This window comes from Dipodomys merriami, unplaced genomic scaffold (assembly GCF_024711535.1).
Source record: "Dipodomys merriami isolate MVZ:Mamm:240054 unplaced genomic scaffold, mDipMer1.0.p SCAF_3, whole genome shotgun sequence".
Classification (NCBI taxonomy): domain Eukaryota; kingdom Metazoa; phylum Chordata; class Mammalia; order Rodentia; family Heteromyidae; genus Dipodomys; species Dipodomys merriami.
In genome coordinates this window covers 109598827-109614570 of record NW_027204492.1, presented here as the reverse complement: position 1 = coordinate 109614570, position 15744 = coordinate 109598827, and the positions used below count along the sequence as shown (strand labels likewise).

At 38.8% G+C, this 15744-nt stretch overlaps 1 protein-coding gene across 7 annotated transcripts in view; it reads right to left on the bottom strand.

Annotated features, from left to right (window-relative positions):
* The window catches only part of Sh3kbp1 (SH3 domain containing kinase binding protein 1), a 334803-nt gene that overhangs the window by 133036 nt on the left and 186023 nt on the right, over positions 1-15744 (bottom strand). For 5 of the 7 annotated variants that reach the window (XM_070040761.1, XM_070040765.1, XM_070040763.1 and 2 more), the window contains 2 exons: positions 10671-10745; positions 7277-7482 (listed from right to left, as the gene is read on the bottom strand). In XM_070040761.1, the coding sequence (XP_069896862.1) occupies positions 7277-7482; positions 10671-10745 (281 nt within the window). The remainder of the gene's footprint in view (positions 1-7276; positions 7483-10670; positions 10746-15744) is intronic. The other 2 variants (XM_070040766.1, XM_070040768.1) reach the window with 1 other exon arrangement.

Sequence of the window (15744 nt, the reverse complement as noted above, 5' to 3'; positions counted from 1 at the left end):
AAATTGAAGGGCGTTCAATATTCTAGGTCTCATAATCACAAGGTTTTAGCCCAGTTATGTTTTATTAGTCAAAAAATACATCATTAGGGGCTGGGAAGGTGGCTCAGTGGTAGAGTGCTTGCCTTGAGGCCCTGAGTTCAATTCCTCAGCACCACATAAGCAAAAAGAAAAAAGCCAGAAGTGGCACTGTGGCTTAAGTGGTAGAGCGCTAGCCTTGAGCTGAAGAGCTAAGGGATAGCGCCCAAGCTCAGAGTTCAGGCCCCACGACCGGACCTCCCCCCCCCAAAAAAAATACATCATTAGCCCCCAGAGCTCCCAAAAGCTTATTACTAATCTTCTAAAGATTAGAGACATAGATCTCTCATTATTAAGGGACCAAGATCATCACTTCAGATATTTATATATTTTAACTTTATGTATATAGCTTGAGAAAATTTTACTACAATGCTTAAAAACACTATCTGAGATATATAAGAAAAATTTAAAAATTTCTTAATAAAAGTGGGCTGACTAAAACAATTGATTAGTGACTCATTTACACATAATTTTAATTCAAATTTCCGTCACAAGTTGAAGCCACAATGTTGATACCACAAAGGTATTAATTTGGGTGCCTGTGACTCTATAAATGAAATGCAAGATGATGACAGTTGAAAAAGAGCCTGTCACAAACAACATCTAGTAGAAAATGTAGAAATACAAAATCTTTTCAATAGAGAGTTATCAGAAGTCACTAATGGAAATCAACTAAGAAAGGAAGGCCAAAGGAAAAGAGCTTCATTATAGGAATTCGGTGTTTATTTGTTGGAAAACCAGTAAACTACCAACACGGTAAACTGTCATTTCAAAACATCTTTTCTAACCAGATAAAAAGACTGGACCCCACTAATTAAGTGATCAATACCAGTAGTACTTAGAGAACTTGGGCATGGAATATCCTGGCACCAAAAAAGCCAGGATTACTATGGTATAAATCCACATCAGGTTAAGTCCTGGAACTGGCCCAAGTATCTGTAGCTTATCTACTGATGTATAGTATCTGACACTCCTTTACCTAAGTGCTTAGTCAAGAGTGTTCATCTTAGTGACTCATATAAAGAACAACAGGTTAGAAATTGAATGTAGGGCCAGGCTGGGAGTCACAGCGGAACAGTGTGATGAGGAAATTCTCCCTTAGGTCCACAGGTAGGATATAAAGATACCATTTGTATTCATGATCTAAGGTCCTATGTGGGATACCTTCTTGCTTAATCTCTAGGTTAGCATTCCCAAACCCACATACATAGTTCTCCTTGATCACCAAACTTCTTTATCCATCTGCATGCTGGATGCTTCCACTTGATAGTCCCATAAATACTCAAAATCCAGCTAGTCTAACCAATGAGCTTCCTCCTGAAATATCATCCTCCTCGGGTCTTCCCATCAGGAAACAGTACTACAATCTGCCTAGCTGCTTATATCACTTGCCCAGGGCATTATTTTTCAGTCATCCTTCTCTGTTGTGCTGTACATGTTATCAAACTTCTATCTTCAAAATATTTCCCCTAAACATCCATTTTTGTCCATGACAGTAATTCAAGCTGTTAGGAAAAACATTCCTTATCTTGATGGTTCCTTATCTTGATGTGTACATACAACAAGTTCAATAGAACACCCTGTGGATATTATTGGATGCTCCTAGTACTCTCTGCTCTCTTGTTCATTCATCCCTGGAAGAGTCAAGTGACTTTTCTGGTAGGTGAACTTAGGAAAATAAATTGGATATATTCAGCTTAATTCTCTTTCCCTTCACAGAAGTTGGCCTTCTCTTCTGTTCCTCCCAAGAAGCCCCTTCTAAATCACATGGGCCTAAACTAGTCCCATGCTACTAAGAGTACAGGAGTGTAATTCTGGGGATAGGCTGGAAGGTCCATTTGGTTCTCACACTAACCTAGACCTTCCAACTTTGCCTTCACCAGTAGTAACAACATTACAAGATAAGATTCACACAGAAAGATGCACAAAGTAGAAAGGCTTAAGTGTATATAGACTGAAGACATCTCACAAAGTAGATTAAGACCTACACAAAGAGAGAAACCTACTATATTCATAGATTAGAAGAAGATTCCATGCAATCCCAATAAAAATATCAAGAGGTATTTTGGGGATTTAGTGGGGGTATATTGACAAGTTAATTCTAAAATTTAAATGAACGTAGAAGGAACCAAGATTAAGCTATGTAATCTTGAAAAAAAAAACAAAGATCAAGTCATTGAAGAATGAATGCAAGCATGAACAGACCTTAGATCAGAACAGGAAATCCAGGGACAGATCCGCATGCACACAGCCAACTTAGGACAAAGTTGTGGGGCTGTGCAGCACAAAAAGGGTGATCTTTTCAGGAAACACTGCTAAGTCAACTGATTATTCATTCAGAAATATGAGTAAAAATAGCCTTCTGATATCCTGCTGTCTGACTCATCTTACTAATTTTTTAGTGTCTACATTGGGAGTGAGGACCTATTTAACAGGAAACATTTCTGTGACCTGTCTGCTTTCTCTAAACCACCCATCTGATCATATCACCTTCTTGCTTTAAATCTTTTCCCAGTTTCCACTGCCCTCAATATCAAATCCAAACTCCTTAAAAGTCTTACAGGGCTCTTCAGGATCTGGGCCCCACTTCTTTTCCTGGTCTCATCTTCTACTTCCTGCTGAGGTCTATCCACACCATCTGTGTTACACCTTTCCCACTTGGAGACCTCTACATACGTTGCCTATCCCACCTTGATAACACAGTTCTCCTTTGCTGGATAAATGCCTACTGGACCAGGGAGTCTCAGTCTAAACATCACTTCCTATAGGAAGTGAATCCCTAACAACTCACCACTTCCTGCCATGCCCAAGGGCTCCTACGGCATCACACTGTGTTATTAGACTGAGCACATCATTTCTCATACTGCATTGTTTTGCTTGTTTGCTTTTCTGTAGCTCCCTGAGGGCAGCGATATGGCATCTTTTATTGCTATATTCTCAGAGCTAAGCATATAGTGAGCACTCAACAAACACTGGTGGAAATGAATCATATTTGCAATTTATAAAGCATTTTAGCTATATGTATTGTAAAATCTCATGAGGTAGAACAGGTCACAAAAAATACTCTCATTTTCCAGATGGCCCAAATGAGGCCCGCTTTATCAAAGTCAATCAGCTAGGGCAATGATACCATACCTCTCCAATCTGCTATTTAACTCAATTCATCATCTACACAGTTTTTCCATTATTTTGAATAGCACATAATTACATATGAGCTTAGTTTAAATGGTACTTCTTTATCTCCAGGGTTTTTACTTCTTTTATCAAAGGAAATTTCTAACACATATAAAAATAGAGTGTAACCAGCTCCCATGAATGTGCTGTCCAGTTTCAACAGCTATCAACTCATGATCAATCTTGTCTCCTCTATGCCACACACACATTTCCATCTTTCAGACTGCTGGAAGCAAATTCCAGACATTATATCATTTTATCTGTAAATATTTCAGTTAAATGGTACATTATACAAATAATTCACAAGCATATCCATTTGGTCATATTAAAATGACTCATAAACAGAGTCCTTCCTTATAGCTTTGTAAGAAAAGCAAGACTATCTATACTCACTATTTCTGTATTCACAGTTTGCAGAGGGATGTTATACAATACCTCTACTGGTATATAATCTAATCATCAACTCTGGATGATAGGAATTGAATCAGAGGTAAGGTAAACAAAAAATTATCTACTGAGCCAGAAAAGTAGATCTCAATTTTCACAAAGTTGAATGGAAAGTATATAATTTAGTGGTTTATAGCTGTCACATTCCCTCCTCCCCCATCTGGATTATCAAAGTAGACCTGTGAGAAGGCCAACTGCTCCATCCTAAGCAAGAGACATGCTTGGGCCTCACCTACCAAATGCTGTCACATGAGATTCACTGTATGCTTCTGCAAAAATCAAAACAGCAAGCTCCACTCTCAAAGGAAATCTTCTTTCTTAAAAATAAATCTTGGACATAAAAACATCTCAAATGTGATGAGGACCAGGCTGTTCAGTAATAAAACAATATCATGCTTATCAGCTCTCGTGCCAGGTTGTACAATAATCTAATGGACCCATAAATCTACACAACTATCCATGGCACCAACAACAGGGGGCGGAGATAGTTTCAAATCGTTTTAGATGTCATAAAAATTGTCTGCAGCCAGTAAAACAGGCTGGGAAGTTTATATTTTCACCAGAGGCTTCACACTGAGAAGTGGGTTAAGAAAACTTCTGGCACGTGGTTTTGTTCCATAAACAAATCAGGAATCATGTGCATGCAAATATAGAAAAAAATATATACACACACACACATACTTACACAACTGATGTTTCATGTCACCTACAAATCTATTTCACAAGAATATAGTTAACCATACAAATGCTATATTTTCAACTATACCACTATTCTCTTACTCTATCTAGTCCCCTCATTCTGTAGATTTCTATCTCTAAAGTGTTATATTAATACAATTTGGGAGGGTAGTACTGGGCTTGACCTCCAGGCTTTGTGTTCTCACTCAGCTTTTCTGCTCAGAATTGGTGCTCTACCATTTGAGGCATGCCTCTACTTCTGCCTTATTTTTCCTGGTTAACTGGGGACAAGTAATCCTGAGACTTTTGTTTGCTTGGGCTGGGTTTGAAATGAGATTCTCAGAGCTGTTTCCTGAGTAGCTAGGTATATGTCACTGGCAACTGGCATTAATACAGTATTTTAAAATATTAGTCATTCTCCAAATACTTATTGAATACCTACTATGTATCACTCACTGTTCCAAGTATATGATGCACATCAATGAGAAAGAAGAAACTCTTTTAGGGAAGAGCAAAGGTGATTAGAAGCAAGTGGATCATACTTAGGAGGCCGAGCTAATGGAGTTTTCTGATGACCAATCAGGACAACCTCAGAGGTTTTTGTCCTGAGAATCAAGATGGTGGTGGCACTGCCTTTAACAGAGGTAGGAAAAGATGCAATAGGAGGAGGAAGAGTTTAGGTTTGAATCAACTGATGTTGTTGCTTCTCAAGACGGAGACTTGTTCCTTAGTAAATCCTTACAGGAATCTGAATGTGATTGTGTGTGATAGAAGTGAGGCTATCACACAAGCTGGGATATTAACTATAGTTCGCAGATCCTATGAAACACCATAGATTGCTTACTGAAAGGAACAATGCTGGTGCAAAGAAGCTTTGACAGAGTTAGAAGGAAATGGTCTAGGGCTGGGAAGGTGGCTCAGTGGTAGAGCACTTGCCTTGCATGCATGAGGCCCTGGGTTCGATTCCTCAGTACCACATAAGCAAAAAGAAAAAAGCTGGAAGTGGCGCTGTGGTTCAAGTGGTAGAGTGCAAGCCTTGAGCTGAAGAGCTGAGGGACAGCACCCAGGCCCAGAGTTCAGGCCCCACGACTGGACCCCCCCCCCAAAAAAGAAGGAAACAGTCTACAACTTTTATGTATCTTCCTTTTCTGTCATATTCATCTCTAAGAGTGTTAAGTATCCAAAAATTTCCCCCTTCAGAATCTGTTTCTAATGCGTGATGGTTCTTGGGCCAGGTTTCTGGGGGCAGGGTGGCTAGTGGAGATTCTGAAGCTGCAGAAGATGAGACAACTGTTCTAATTTTCAACTCCCTGAAAAAATGAAGTACATTGAAAAAGCCTCTGATAAACCTAAATTAGAGACGGTACCATACCCCATCCCCCAAACCTGCTGGCACAAATGTCAAAGCAAACATTTCAGCACTAAATCAAATTAACAAACATTCCTGAAGCACAGCATGAGTGTAGTTTATTATAATTTGGAAAATTCCACAGTATTTATCAACTTCTAAGCAAGGCTATGATGCTTAGATATGTACCACAGTAGACGTCATCAGCAGCCACAAGTGTGATGACTCTGGGTGTGTTGCCATAGTAACAACATACTCAGCAGCAACAGAGCTGTTCGTCTCTCCCCAACTCAGATCCACAGGCAGAAGAAAACAGCCTGTTTCCTGATGGGAACAACCCAGGGAGTCAGAAAGTAGCCTGATTCCAATCACACACACACACACACACACACACACACACACACACACACACACACACACACACACACAGACACACACACACACACACACACACACACACACACACACACACACACACACACACACACACACACACACACACACACACACACACACTAGACTTCCTTTCAACAGTCTGAAATTGTCTCCATCCAACTCCCAAGAGAAAAACGGCACAACTGCCTTACTCGAATGCAGGTTGTAGTCAACAAAACCAAGCACAAAGCATTAGAGAAATGTCTACAGAAAGGAAAGAGATTGTTGGGTATTTGGCTCATATGTTGACCTGGGTCTTGGTGTTGAGGATTTTGTTTTTCTTGGAAGGAGATGGAGAAGTGCTGGGTCATTTGAAAAGTCATCCTGAGAACTATTCCCTAGAGAGATACTATGATTTCAATCTTGACTCTTGAACATGCTCCAAAAGGCCCATATATTAAAAGCCTTGGTCTCTAGGATGGAGCTATTGGAGGGTGGTGAAACCATTGAAAGGTGAGGTCTTCTGGAATGTCTTTAGGTCCCTGAAGGAGATTATGAGTCCATGGCTTTCCCCTCCCTCCACCCCGCCGTGTGTGTGTGTGTGTGTGTGTGTGTGTGTGTGTGTGTGTGTGTGTGTGTGTGTGTGTGTGTGTGTGTGTGTGTGTGTGTGTGTGTGTGTGTGTGTGTGTGTGTGTGTGTGTGTGTGTGTGTGTGTGTGTGTGTGTGTCTTTCCCTCCCTGCTCCCTCTCTCTCTCTGCTCTCTGGCTGATGCAGTGAAAGTTCTGCCTCATCATGCAATCCCATTATGACATGCTGTCATACCACAAGTATAAAGCTGTGGGGCCAACCAATCATAAACTAGATCTCCAAAACTGTAAGTCAAAATAGGCATTTTCTTTTATAAGTTAAATGTTTCATGTATTTTGCTATAGCCATGGAAAGGTGACTAACATAGGAGATGGACAAGAAAGGAAGCGGCACACTAGAGCATGAGCTGTTTGAAAAGAAGCCATTCCTGCACAGGAAAGATGGTTAGTGGGGAGGAATGGCAAATAGCTAGTACATGAGGACACCACAAGTCCAAAAAAAAGGTACTAGAAATGTCTGATGTCAAATCCCACAATGCACTTTTGAATATTCCAAATTATGTAGAAATAAAACAGAAAGTGTGAAACATACCTTTTCCATTGGCAGAAAGTCATTTTCTACTTCAATTGATCTTGGTCTCAGTTTGATGGGCTTGTCTTTAAAAATATCTCCAAAGCCCACTCCCTTAACTTTCTTGGGCTGGATGGCTGCAGTTGCCATGGACCCATTGGCACCTTCAGACTTGGTACTGCTCGAGTCACCTCCATCACTCTCGGAGCCAGTAGTTTCCCTTAAGCCTGTTGAAAGGGGAGGTGGGGAGAGAAAGAGCTCAGAAATTAGCCATAGCCCTGAAGAAGAACATTACAGTCAGCCAGGGGCCACCTCTAACCCAGGAGAGGATAACTTATATAGGAAGGTTTACATTCATTGTATTGAGTGTGTTGAGTTTGGCTGGCTCTATGTCTTGTTTGATCTTCCTACCCTTCAGACTTCTATTGTAAGCAATGAATCAAAAATAACGTTTTAGTAATTTCAAGCAGACCTCTCTGCATATGTGACATTTCACCCCCTTTTCAGCTGGAACCTGGTCCTGATCCAAATTTATTTGGCAGTGGCTGGTGTGATATCACCCTCCCCGCCCCCTCTTATCCCCACACCATCAGTACCACATACTATACCTCCAATCTCTCTCTGACTCATGTCAATTAGCAATGAAAGTAACATTTTTCTAAAGGGAAACTGTAAAGCTAAAAGTGATTTAAACAAATTAGCAATTAAAGAAATCACACAAAATTACGACTGCCAAAGAATTAAATCTCTTTGGATGGCTTCACACGGAATAAATACATGCAGGCGTGTTTCTCTAGGAAAGCATTAAACCAATCTTGACATTAAGATGGTTTCACTAGCAAGATGATGAAGTCGGCCAAAGAGGGACAGAAATCCCCCTCCTTGAGGCCTGAATTCCCCATATCCATAGTTCTTCCCTCCTTTACACCATCATTTTTTTGGAAAGCGAATCTCTTTCCAAAGAAAACACTGTGGGTAAGACACTCTTCCTTTGATCTCTTGTTACATGTTAGGAAGCATAAAACAGTTATTGGTAGGACAATATAGACACTTACCTCCCCAGATTCTTTTTCCCCAGGATCTGCCCATAATCATGTTCCTAAAAGTAGGAGCCTATTTGTGCACAGTTAATTTCTGGGTATCCATTCTTCCCTTGATGATCAGTATATCAATTATACCATCAAAGGGCAAGATTCATAGGATATTATATGAAATACTAAGTTCTGTCTTTAAACTATCTCTCAAAACCTCTACATGTGTAGGATAGCTCCTGACCATTTACTACATATCTCCTGATCATAACAATGCTCTTGGGATTAAGTAAGCCATCAAATTTTGATCTCTTATTACTTAGTTGTTCATTATCTTCCTACAGGTCAGATGGCCTCCTAGTCTGCAAGAATAATATGCCAAATAATTGCTCACATAAAATATCATAAAATGCTGAAGTCATTCAAATGAGGAAGTCTCAGTGCAGGAAGAAACTTAAATGGAAACAGATAAAATATAGAAAGGTCATTATGAATTGCTACCAATTTCAAAATCAAATCCTTAAAACAACGGTTGCCTTTTGTTGCTGCTGCTGTTTTCCATTAAATGGTATTTCTAAGCCAAAAGAGTAGGGGAGGAGGAAGATCCCTGGTGCACATTTTAATTAATTTAAACACAAACATTTGTGAGCAACAAGAGAGGACAGAACAATGAGAAGCAGCCTATAACAAGGGGGTCGGCTGTAATTCACGGGACTGAATTTGAGTGTGCAAACATGAAAAAACTCATGCATTAGCTATCCATGCATGTGTTTATCTGCTCATTGTTTTTGGAACTATCCCTACTGGGGATTATAATTTTGGAGTCTAAATATTGTGTCATTTCTCCTTTAACATGTTCTCATTTTGCCGTATGGATTCTTTCTGTGTGATAAATGGCTTGTATATTCTTTGCAGGTTTGGAAAGAACCATTTAAGGATAAAATAAATGGTTAGTGGGAAGAAACGATCATCTCCCTCCTTCCTCCATCCCTCCTCCCGCCAACACCATGAAGCAGCAGGGCCAATGGACCGGAGCAAGTCTGCTTTAATTCTTCGGAGAAAGGAATTCGAAGAGTTCTTTCCATTAGCTAGAACCATAATATTGTTACCACTGCCATCCTATTTTCACCAAGCTTCCAGTTTTAGGGATTTGCTGCCTTCTGGCTTAACAACTTCATGTTAATACCTGTGAGAAATACTTTGTATTAACACAGGAAGAGGTCATACGGTTATTCAACCACACAAGCATTGTCTGGGAAGGAAACACACGGCAGATTTTTTCTTCCAGAAATTCTGGCAACCTGTTTCTGTCATTTTTTTGAGTACATAAATTAAAAGATCTACATTGATGAAGTAAGTCAAAAATCTAGTTTCTTCCCTTCGTTAGGAAAGAAAGGTAACTTCATTTTTATGTCTGTTTGGTGCTGTGTCTTTTAGCAACTGATACCTAAAATACATATTATCCCACAAAATGTTCTCATGTCATTTTCAGAATGACAGATGACATTCTTGGGCAGTGAAACCCAGAGCGTGAACTGCAGACTGGGGACAGTTCACGAAGATCTCATTACTGGTACACAATGAGAAGTACAATAAGTGTGCATATGCTCTTCCTTCAACGTAAGAAAAGAACAGAGCCTCCTCAAATTTGCTTGTGACAGTCCTATAACTGTCCACGTCTATGGATTTACCCTACTCTTCCAGCACTGAACAGAGTCGTTCTTTGTTTTCAATTTCACATACACATGCAGTGTTTACTATGTAGCAGGAACCATTTGAAAGACATCATGAGATTATTAATTCATTCATTTCATTCATCTCTTTACCATCAACTTTTGGCAGCCTTATTCCACAACACACAAGGCTACACATTGGTCTTGCCAAAAGAAGTCTGCCGTGTGGTGATTAGCTGAATGAGCAAAGCAAAACACCATTTCTGGCATGGATTTTCATGCCAAATCTTCTTTCTCTGAACCACGCAATGAAGAATGACCCACTCAGAAAGAGCACTACGAGAGGCTGATATCTTTGCTGGAAGCCAACTTCTACTACTCCAGAAGCCCAAGGATATTAGTACACAAACATGTGCCACGGCAATGCTACTGCTCTCTTCTCTGCACACACAGTTCATGCATGCATGTCACATACATGAACGAGGCAAAAAGCAAACAAGAAAGCATCAAGGGCTAGTGGTGAGAATGCTCTTGTAGCATACACCAAGGAAATGACACTTATCGCAGGCAAATAAGTCCATATCCTTGGATCAGAAATTCACACAAACACTTAGCATAAGCATGAGCAGCTCAGAAAAGGGCACCTGCATCAAAAACACAAGTACCCAGATTTTAGTTTACAAATTGTCTCCTGCTGTTAAGGTCACTCACTGTAATAGCGTCTGTGGCCCTCCGTCTTTCCCGGTGCAGCTCGGTACAGAATTGTCCCTTCAAAGGTAGTCTTTCCTGACAGTGAATGAGAGAAGAGAAGGGGAGAGAAAAAAAAAACAAGAGAGAGGGCAGGGGGGAGCAAATGATGGCAAAAGAAGGAAGAGGAAGAGTTTTTAACTGAACTTGCTGTAAGAACTTAATCAGCAAAATTCATTCAGAGACCATTCGAGGCAGACTTCAAGAATGTTCTAGAATGAGCCCAAAGTCCCCATGCTACCACGATGGCACTGAACAGTCAGAATCAGACCTTGCCTCTACCAAGGAATGACATACAGGTTAGGCCCAGGTAAAAACTGGAAGCCATTTTAACACTTCAACTTAGGAACAGGAAAACCTCAATTAATCAGAGGGAATCTGATTCATGGGATTCCTTCATGAACTCCAGTATGCAGCAACATCTTCTCTTTGGACACCATGACCTAAGTATAATGTAGATCTGGGCTAATTATTCTTTATCTTCTAATAACTCTACAGCCACACCTGGTCAAAGCTGATATTCAAACTCTAATATTCTAAATAAGATACAGAATTCTCCTTAAGAGATGTCAGGTTGGATGTGTAGCTCAGTGGTAGAGCACTTGTCTAGCATGTACAAGGCTCTGGATTTGATACGGAACCACAGAAACAAATATGGAAACAAATAAGTTAAAGATGTGTCTGTATCTTTAAACAAAGCTATAGATTAATACTAGACAGGAAGTTTCACCAATACAGCTTAAAACCAATAGTGGCATCCACATAAATGGAAGGGAGGGCAGGTTCTGCTTAACACGAAGGACACAAAAAATTCTATTACTTGAAATAGCTTAATTGAGGTTTTTCCATATCAGTCATGAGACTGTACGCAAGCATGAGGACAAGGGACTCACCCAGCTTCAAGTGTCATTTTATTTGTTACTCAGAAGTTTATCAACATTGTTAAGATTGAACAAGGCTAACGCCCAAATATCCTAAACCATGAGTACACAGAATATACATACATACTATCCCACCCACCAACACACACACACACACACACACACACACACACACGTATGAGAGTAGAGGCCTACAGAGAGTAGCACTAGCAGGTAAAATGATTTTCTAAAGGCAAATGCAATTAATAAATGCATTACTCTAAGAAATAAGTTTTATCACAGCTTATAAATACTCAAACTGACAGCCAATCATATACCTTCATAATAGGTGTGAATCTATATTTACAAGGCAGCAGACTACAGCTGAGAAGGGAGAAAGCCATGTGTCTCATTTCCCAGAAACCCTCCATATAAAAATGGAGAACCATCAACACTTGCAGCTTTTGAGGACATTGATGACAAAAACAGCAAGTTAGCAGTGACTAGTTTATTTTGGTCAACTCTTAACTTTGATGATTAACATTACTCCTAAAAAATATCTGTTTGTGAGCCAGGCCCTACAAGACTAAATGACAGCAATTTTCTCAGTGACAGGAAAAAAAATGTAAGGAAAAAAATCAGTATTTTGATAATAACTAGTTCTTCTCAGTATAAAAGAACCTCCATTTCTCCTCAAGAAAATCATAGAATCAATGAGACAGACAGGCCATGGTCCTGATGTCTCTGAATGGGAGCAGCAAGGCAATCTGAGATGTAATCTTGGCTAGGCTGGGTGAAGACACAAGTATTCTGACATGAAGGGGGACCGGCAACCAGAGTGATCATGAATGTGTGTGTGGTTTACCTAATTGGTGGAAATATTGACTGTCACTATTAAATATTAGGCAGTGAACACTGTAAGACAGGTAACACCTGACTTCACCTAAAACTGTTTCATAATTTTCTAATCGTTCTTCATTGCCAATGGAACATTGATGAAACATAAAACAAATATCAGATATTAAAAAATAAAAGTCAGTGATGCCACAGGATGGAACTCCCCAGCCTAGCTTTTGTTTTTAAAGGTTTTTATATTTTAAAGGTATTTATATTTCATATTTGGTTTTTATAGTTTATGAGACAGTATTTTTTCTGATTTGATAGAAAACAATATAATGGGAGTGGTTTGCCATTTATATGTCCTTTAAAAGCTTTCTCTATTTTTGTCTTGGTTTGAGATGTCACTAAAATAAGGAATCGGGAAAAATGAGAAGTTCAATTAAATCTAAAAAGTCCAAGGTTACAGAAAGAAAATGCAAATTTTATTCTTCCAAAGACTGTGAGAAATAACAGAAAATGTTCCTATGTCTATGCAACAAAACCAGAAATAACCTTAGTGTTACAATTATTATTTAAATTAAGTACTATGAAAATATGTTGAAAATGCAAGATACATCTGTGTGTACACACATGTGCCTGTGTGTGTGTGTATGTGTGTGGTTGATGGTGGTACTAGAGACTAAAATCAGGGGTCCTGCCCTAGTTGCTAATCCCTGGGTGGCTAGGTCTGAGTGACAAGTGCCAATGGCTGTTAACATTCAAAAGAAAGACAGCCAGGCAATATGAGCCTTCAGGCATAGCACCTATCATCACCTAAGAAAGTTGGCAATTGATAAATATATATTTTGATATAATTTTATTTTTATTTTTATGTGGTACTGAGGATTTGAACCCAGGGCCTTATGCATGCAAGGCAAGCACCCTACCATTAAGTCACATTCCCAGCCCGATAAATAAGTTTAGTAAATATATAAAACATTCATTTCCTCAAGTCTCAAGGTCTAATTATCAACTTAGAGGAATACAGACTAAATAACACAGCAGAGATGAAGTCATCACAAATCGAGCTGTGAGGAAAAAATGGGCAAAGGAGCACAATTTCTTCAGCACACAAAAAAGTGCACAGAATTCTGAAAAAGAAATATATAGATTGAAAGGTACTCAAGAAATATAAACCAACCCAATATATGTACCTTATTTGGATACAGATTCCCACTAACAAATTGCCTCCCAAAAAAAAAACCAAGTGAACAGTGACCATATGTTAATTATTTTAAGAAACTGCAGTAACTGTGTGTGTTGTGAAAATTGCATTTTAAGAACTCCTTTTATTGATACTTATTGAAATATTTGCAAATAAATTATATGATACCTGACATTTGCTTTAAGATAATATGGGAGGGGAGTAGGTAGGGCTGTATATTAACAAACTGCCCATAGGTTGACAATTGCTGATGGTGGGTAATGGGAACACATGGATTCATTAAATTATTATTACTTTTGTATATGTTAGAAATTATATTACACAAAATTTTGTAACAAAAATCTTTTTGGAAAACTACTTTTAAGGTTTATGAAGTTCTATGAATGGTAAAGGTGTTTGCAAATCTGAATATGCAACAAAAATATTTTTGCTACAATATAATGAAGGATTTTCTTATCTGAAATAAAATGTTTAAACCAAAACCTCAATCAATACTATAGCTCAAACTCCTTTTGGAAAGTACTGGGGTTTGAACTCAAGAGGCTCGTGCTTACTAGCCAGGCAATCTACTATTGAGACACATTCCCTCTTTTTTGCACTAGTTATTTTTGAGATTGGGTCATACTTCCTGTCCAGGAACATCTGGACTGCAATTAACCTATTTTTTGGCTTCCTGCTGAGATGACAGATGGATACAACTGTGTCCAGCTTCTGCTGAGATGAAGTCTCACCAATTTTCTGCCCTGGCTGGACATGATCCTTCAGATGTCAGCCTCCCCTATAGATAGGATGGCAGGCACACACGACTGCACCTAGCTTTGAATGGGTCTCAGGTATACGCCCAGGCTGGCCTCAAACTTCAATCCTTCCAATCTCAGCCTTTCAACAATTTGCTAGGATTACAGGTGCAAGCCACTAGCACTTGCTACTATAATTCCTTTAATTGACAAGATTATGCTGAACAAAGATTATGCTAAACAAAGGTATGGAGGTTGTCCTAACCAACTGCGATATGTAAAAATACATCAGAGTAAGAAAAATCAAGCTCCAGCAATTTTTACCTGTTATTGAAAGATAAAAATGCTCTTTGAGTAATGTTTATCAAGCACTTACTAAACACCTACCATGTTTTATACACAGTTATGGCATATGACTCCTCTGTAAGAGTCAATCATTATTATACAAAGTTCAGGAACTTCCTCAAGTGCTTTCTTGAAGAAGAAATGTGAAATACGTAAATGCCAAATGATCGTGTGCACTTATAGGGGTAAGGGTGTGTGTATGTTTGTGTGTGTGTTCATGTTTTAAACAAAAAGATGTTTACATTGCACACAATGTTCTCTAATACTCAAATACAGATTTTTATCTATCTTTAGAAGCAATAGTCTAACATCTGGCAGCGCTTAAAAGAATATTGATATGATGCCACTGTGACCTCTAAAAATTACAAATATGGTACAAACATTAGATTTTAACTTATCCCCAGAGTCATATATTAAGTAAGCAATCTCTGAGGAAAAATTAACTGGAATTTACAGAGTACTACATAGGCTGGTCAAACAACCTACTTAATGAAGTACATTTTAGCTCATAGTAGAAAAAAATCTAGATCCCTTTTGTACATTAGCTACATTTTACATCAGCTAATTTCAGGCAAAAATAAATATGCATTTACTATAATTTAAAAGTATCACTGAGGGGAAACACGGTGAGGTGTACTTGTGCCATTCCTATAATTTTATGTTGATTTTTTAAAACTTCCTGTGAATCTTTATTTATTTCAAAACAAAAAAAAAAGATTTTTCAAAATGTAAAGCACATCAAAAGTACTAATGCTACTCGCTGGGGATAGTGAATAAACAAATTCACTCTAGAATGAAAGCTGCTGCTTATGCAAATCCCACTAGTTTCCATAATGTCTATAGGTGATCTGATTATATTTGTTTTCACATAATCATATGCTGAAACAAGTTCACATATAAATCCTGTCAGAACACTTGAGAAAGGCTATTTTTCTCTTTCAAGAGATTGCTTCCATTTGGAGTAAACTACAGAGACATAATTCTAACATTTACCTTTCCATGAAACCCTTTGTGACCACACCTTCCCCTAGAAAATGTAGGACTAGCATCTC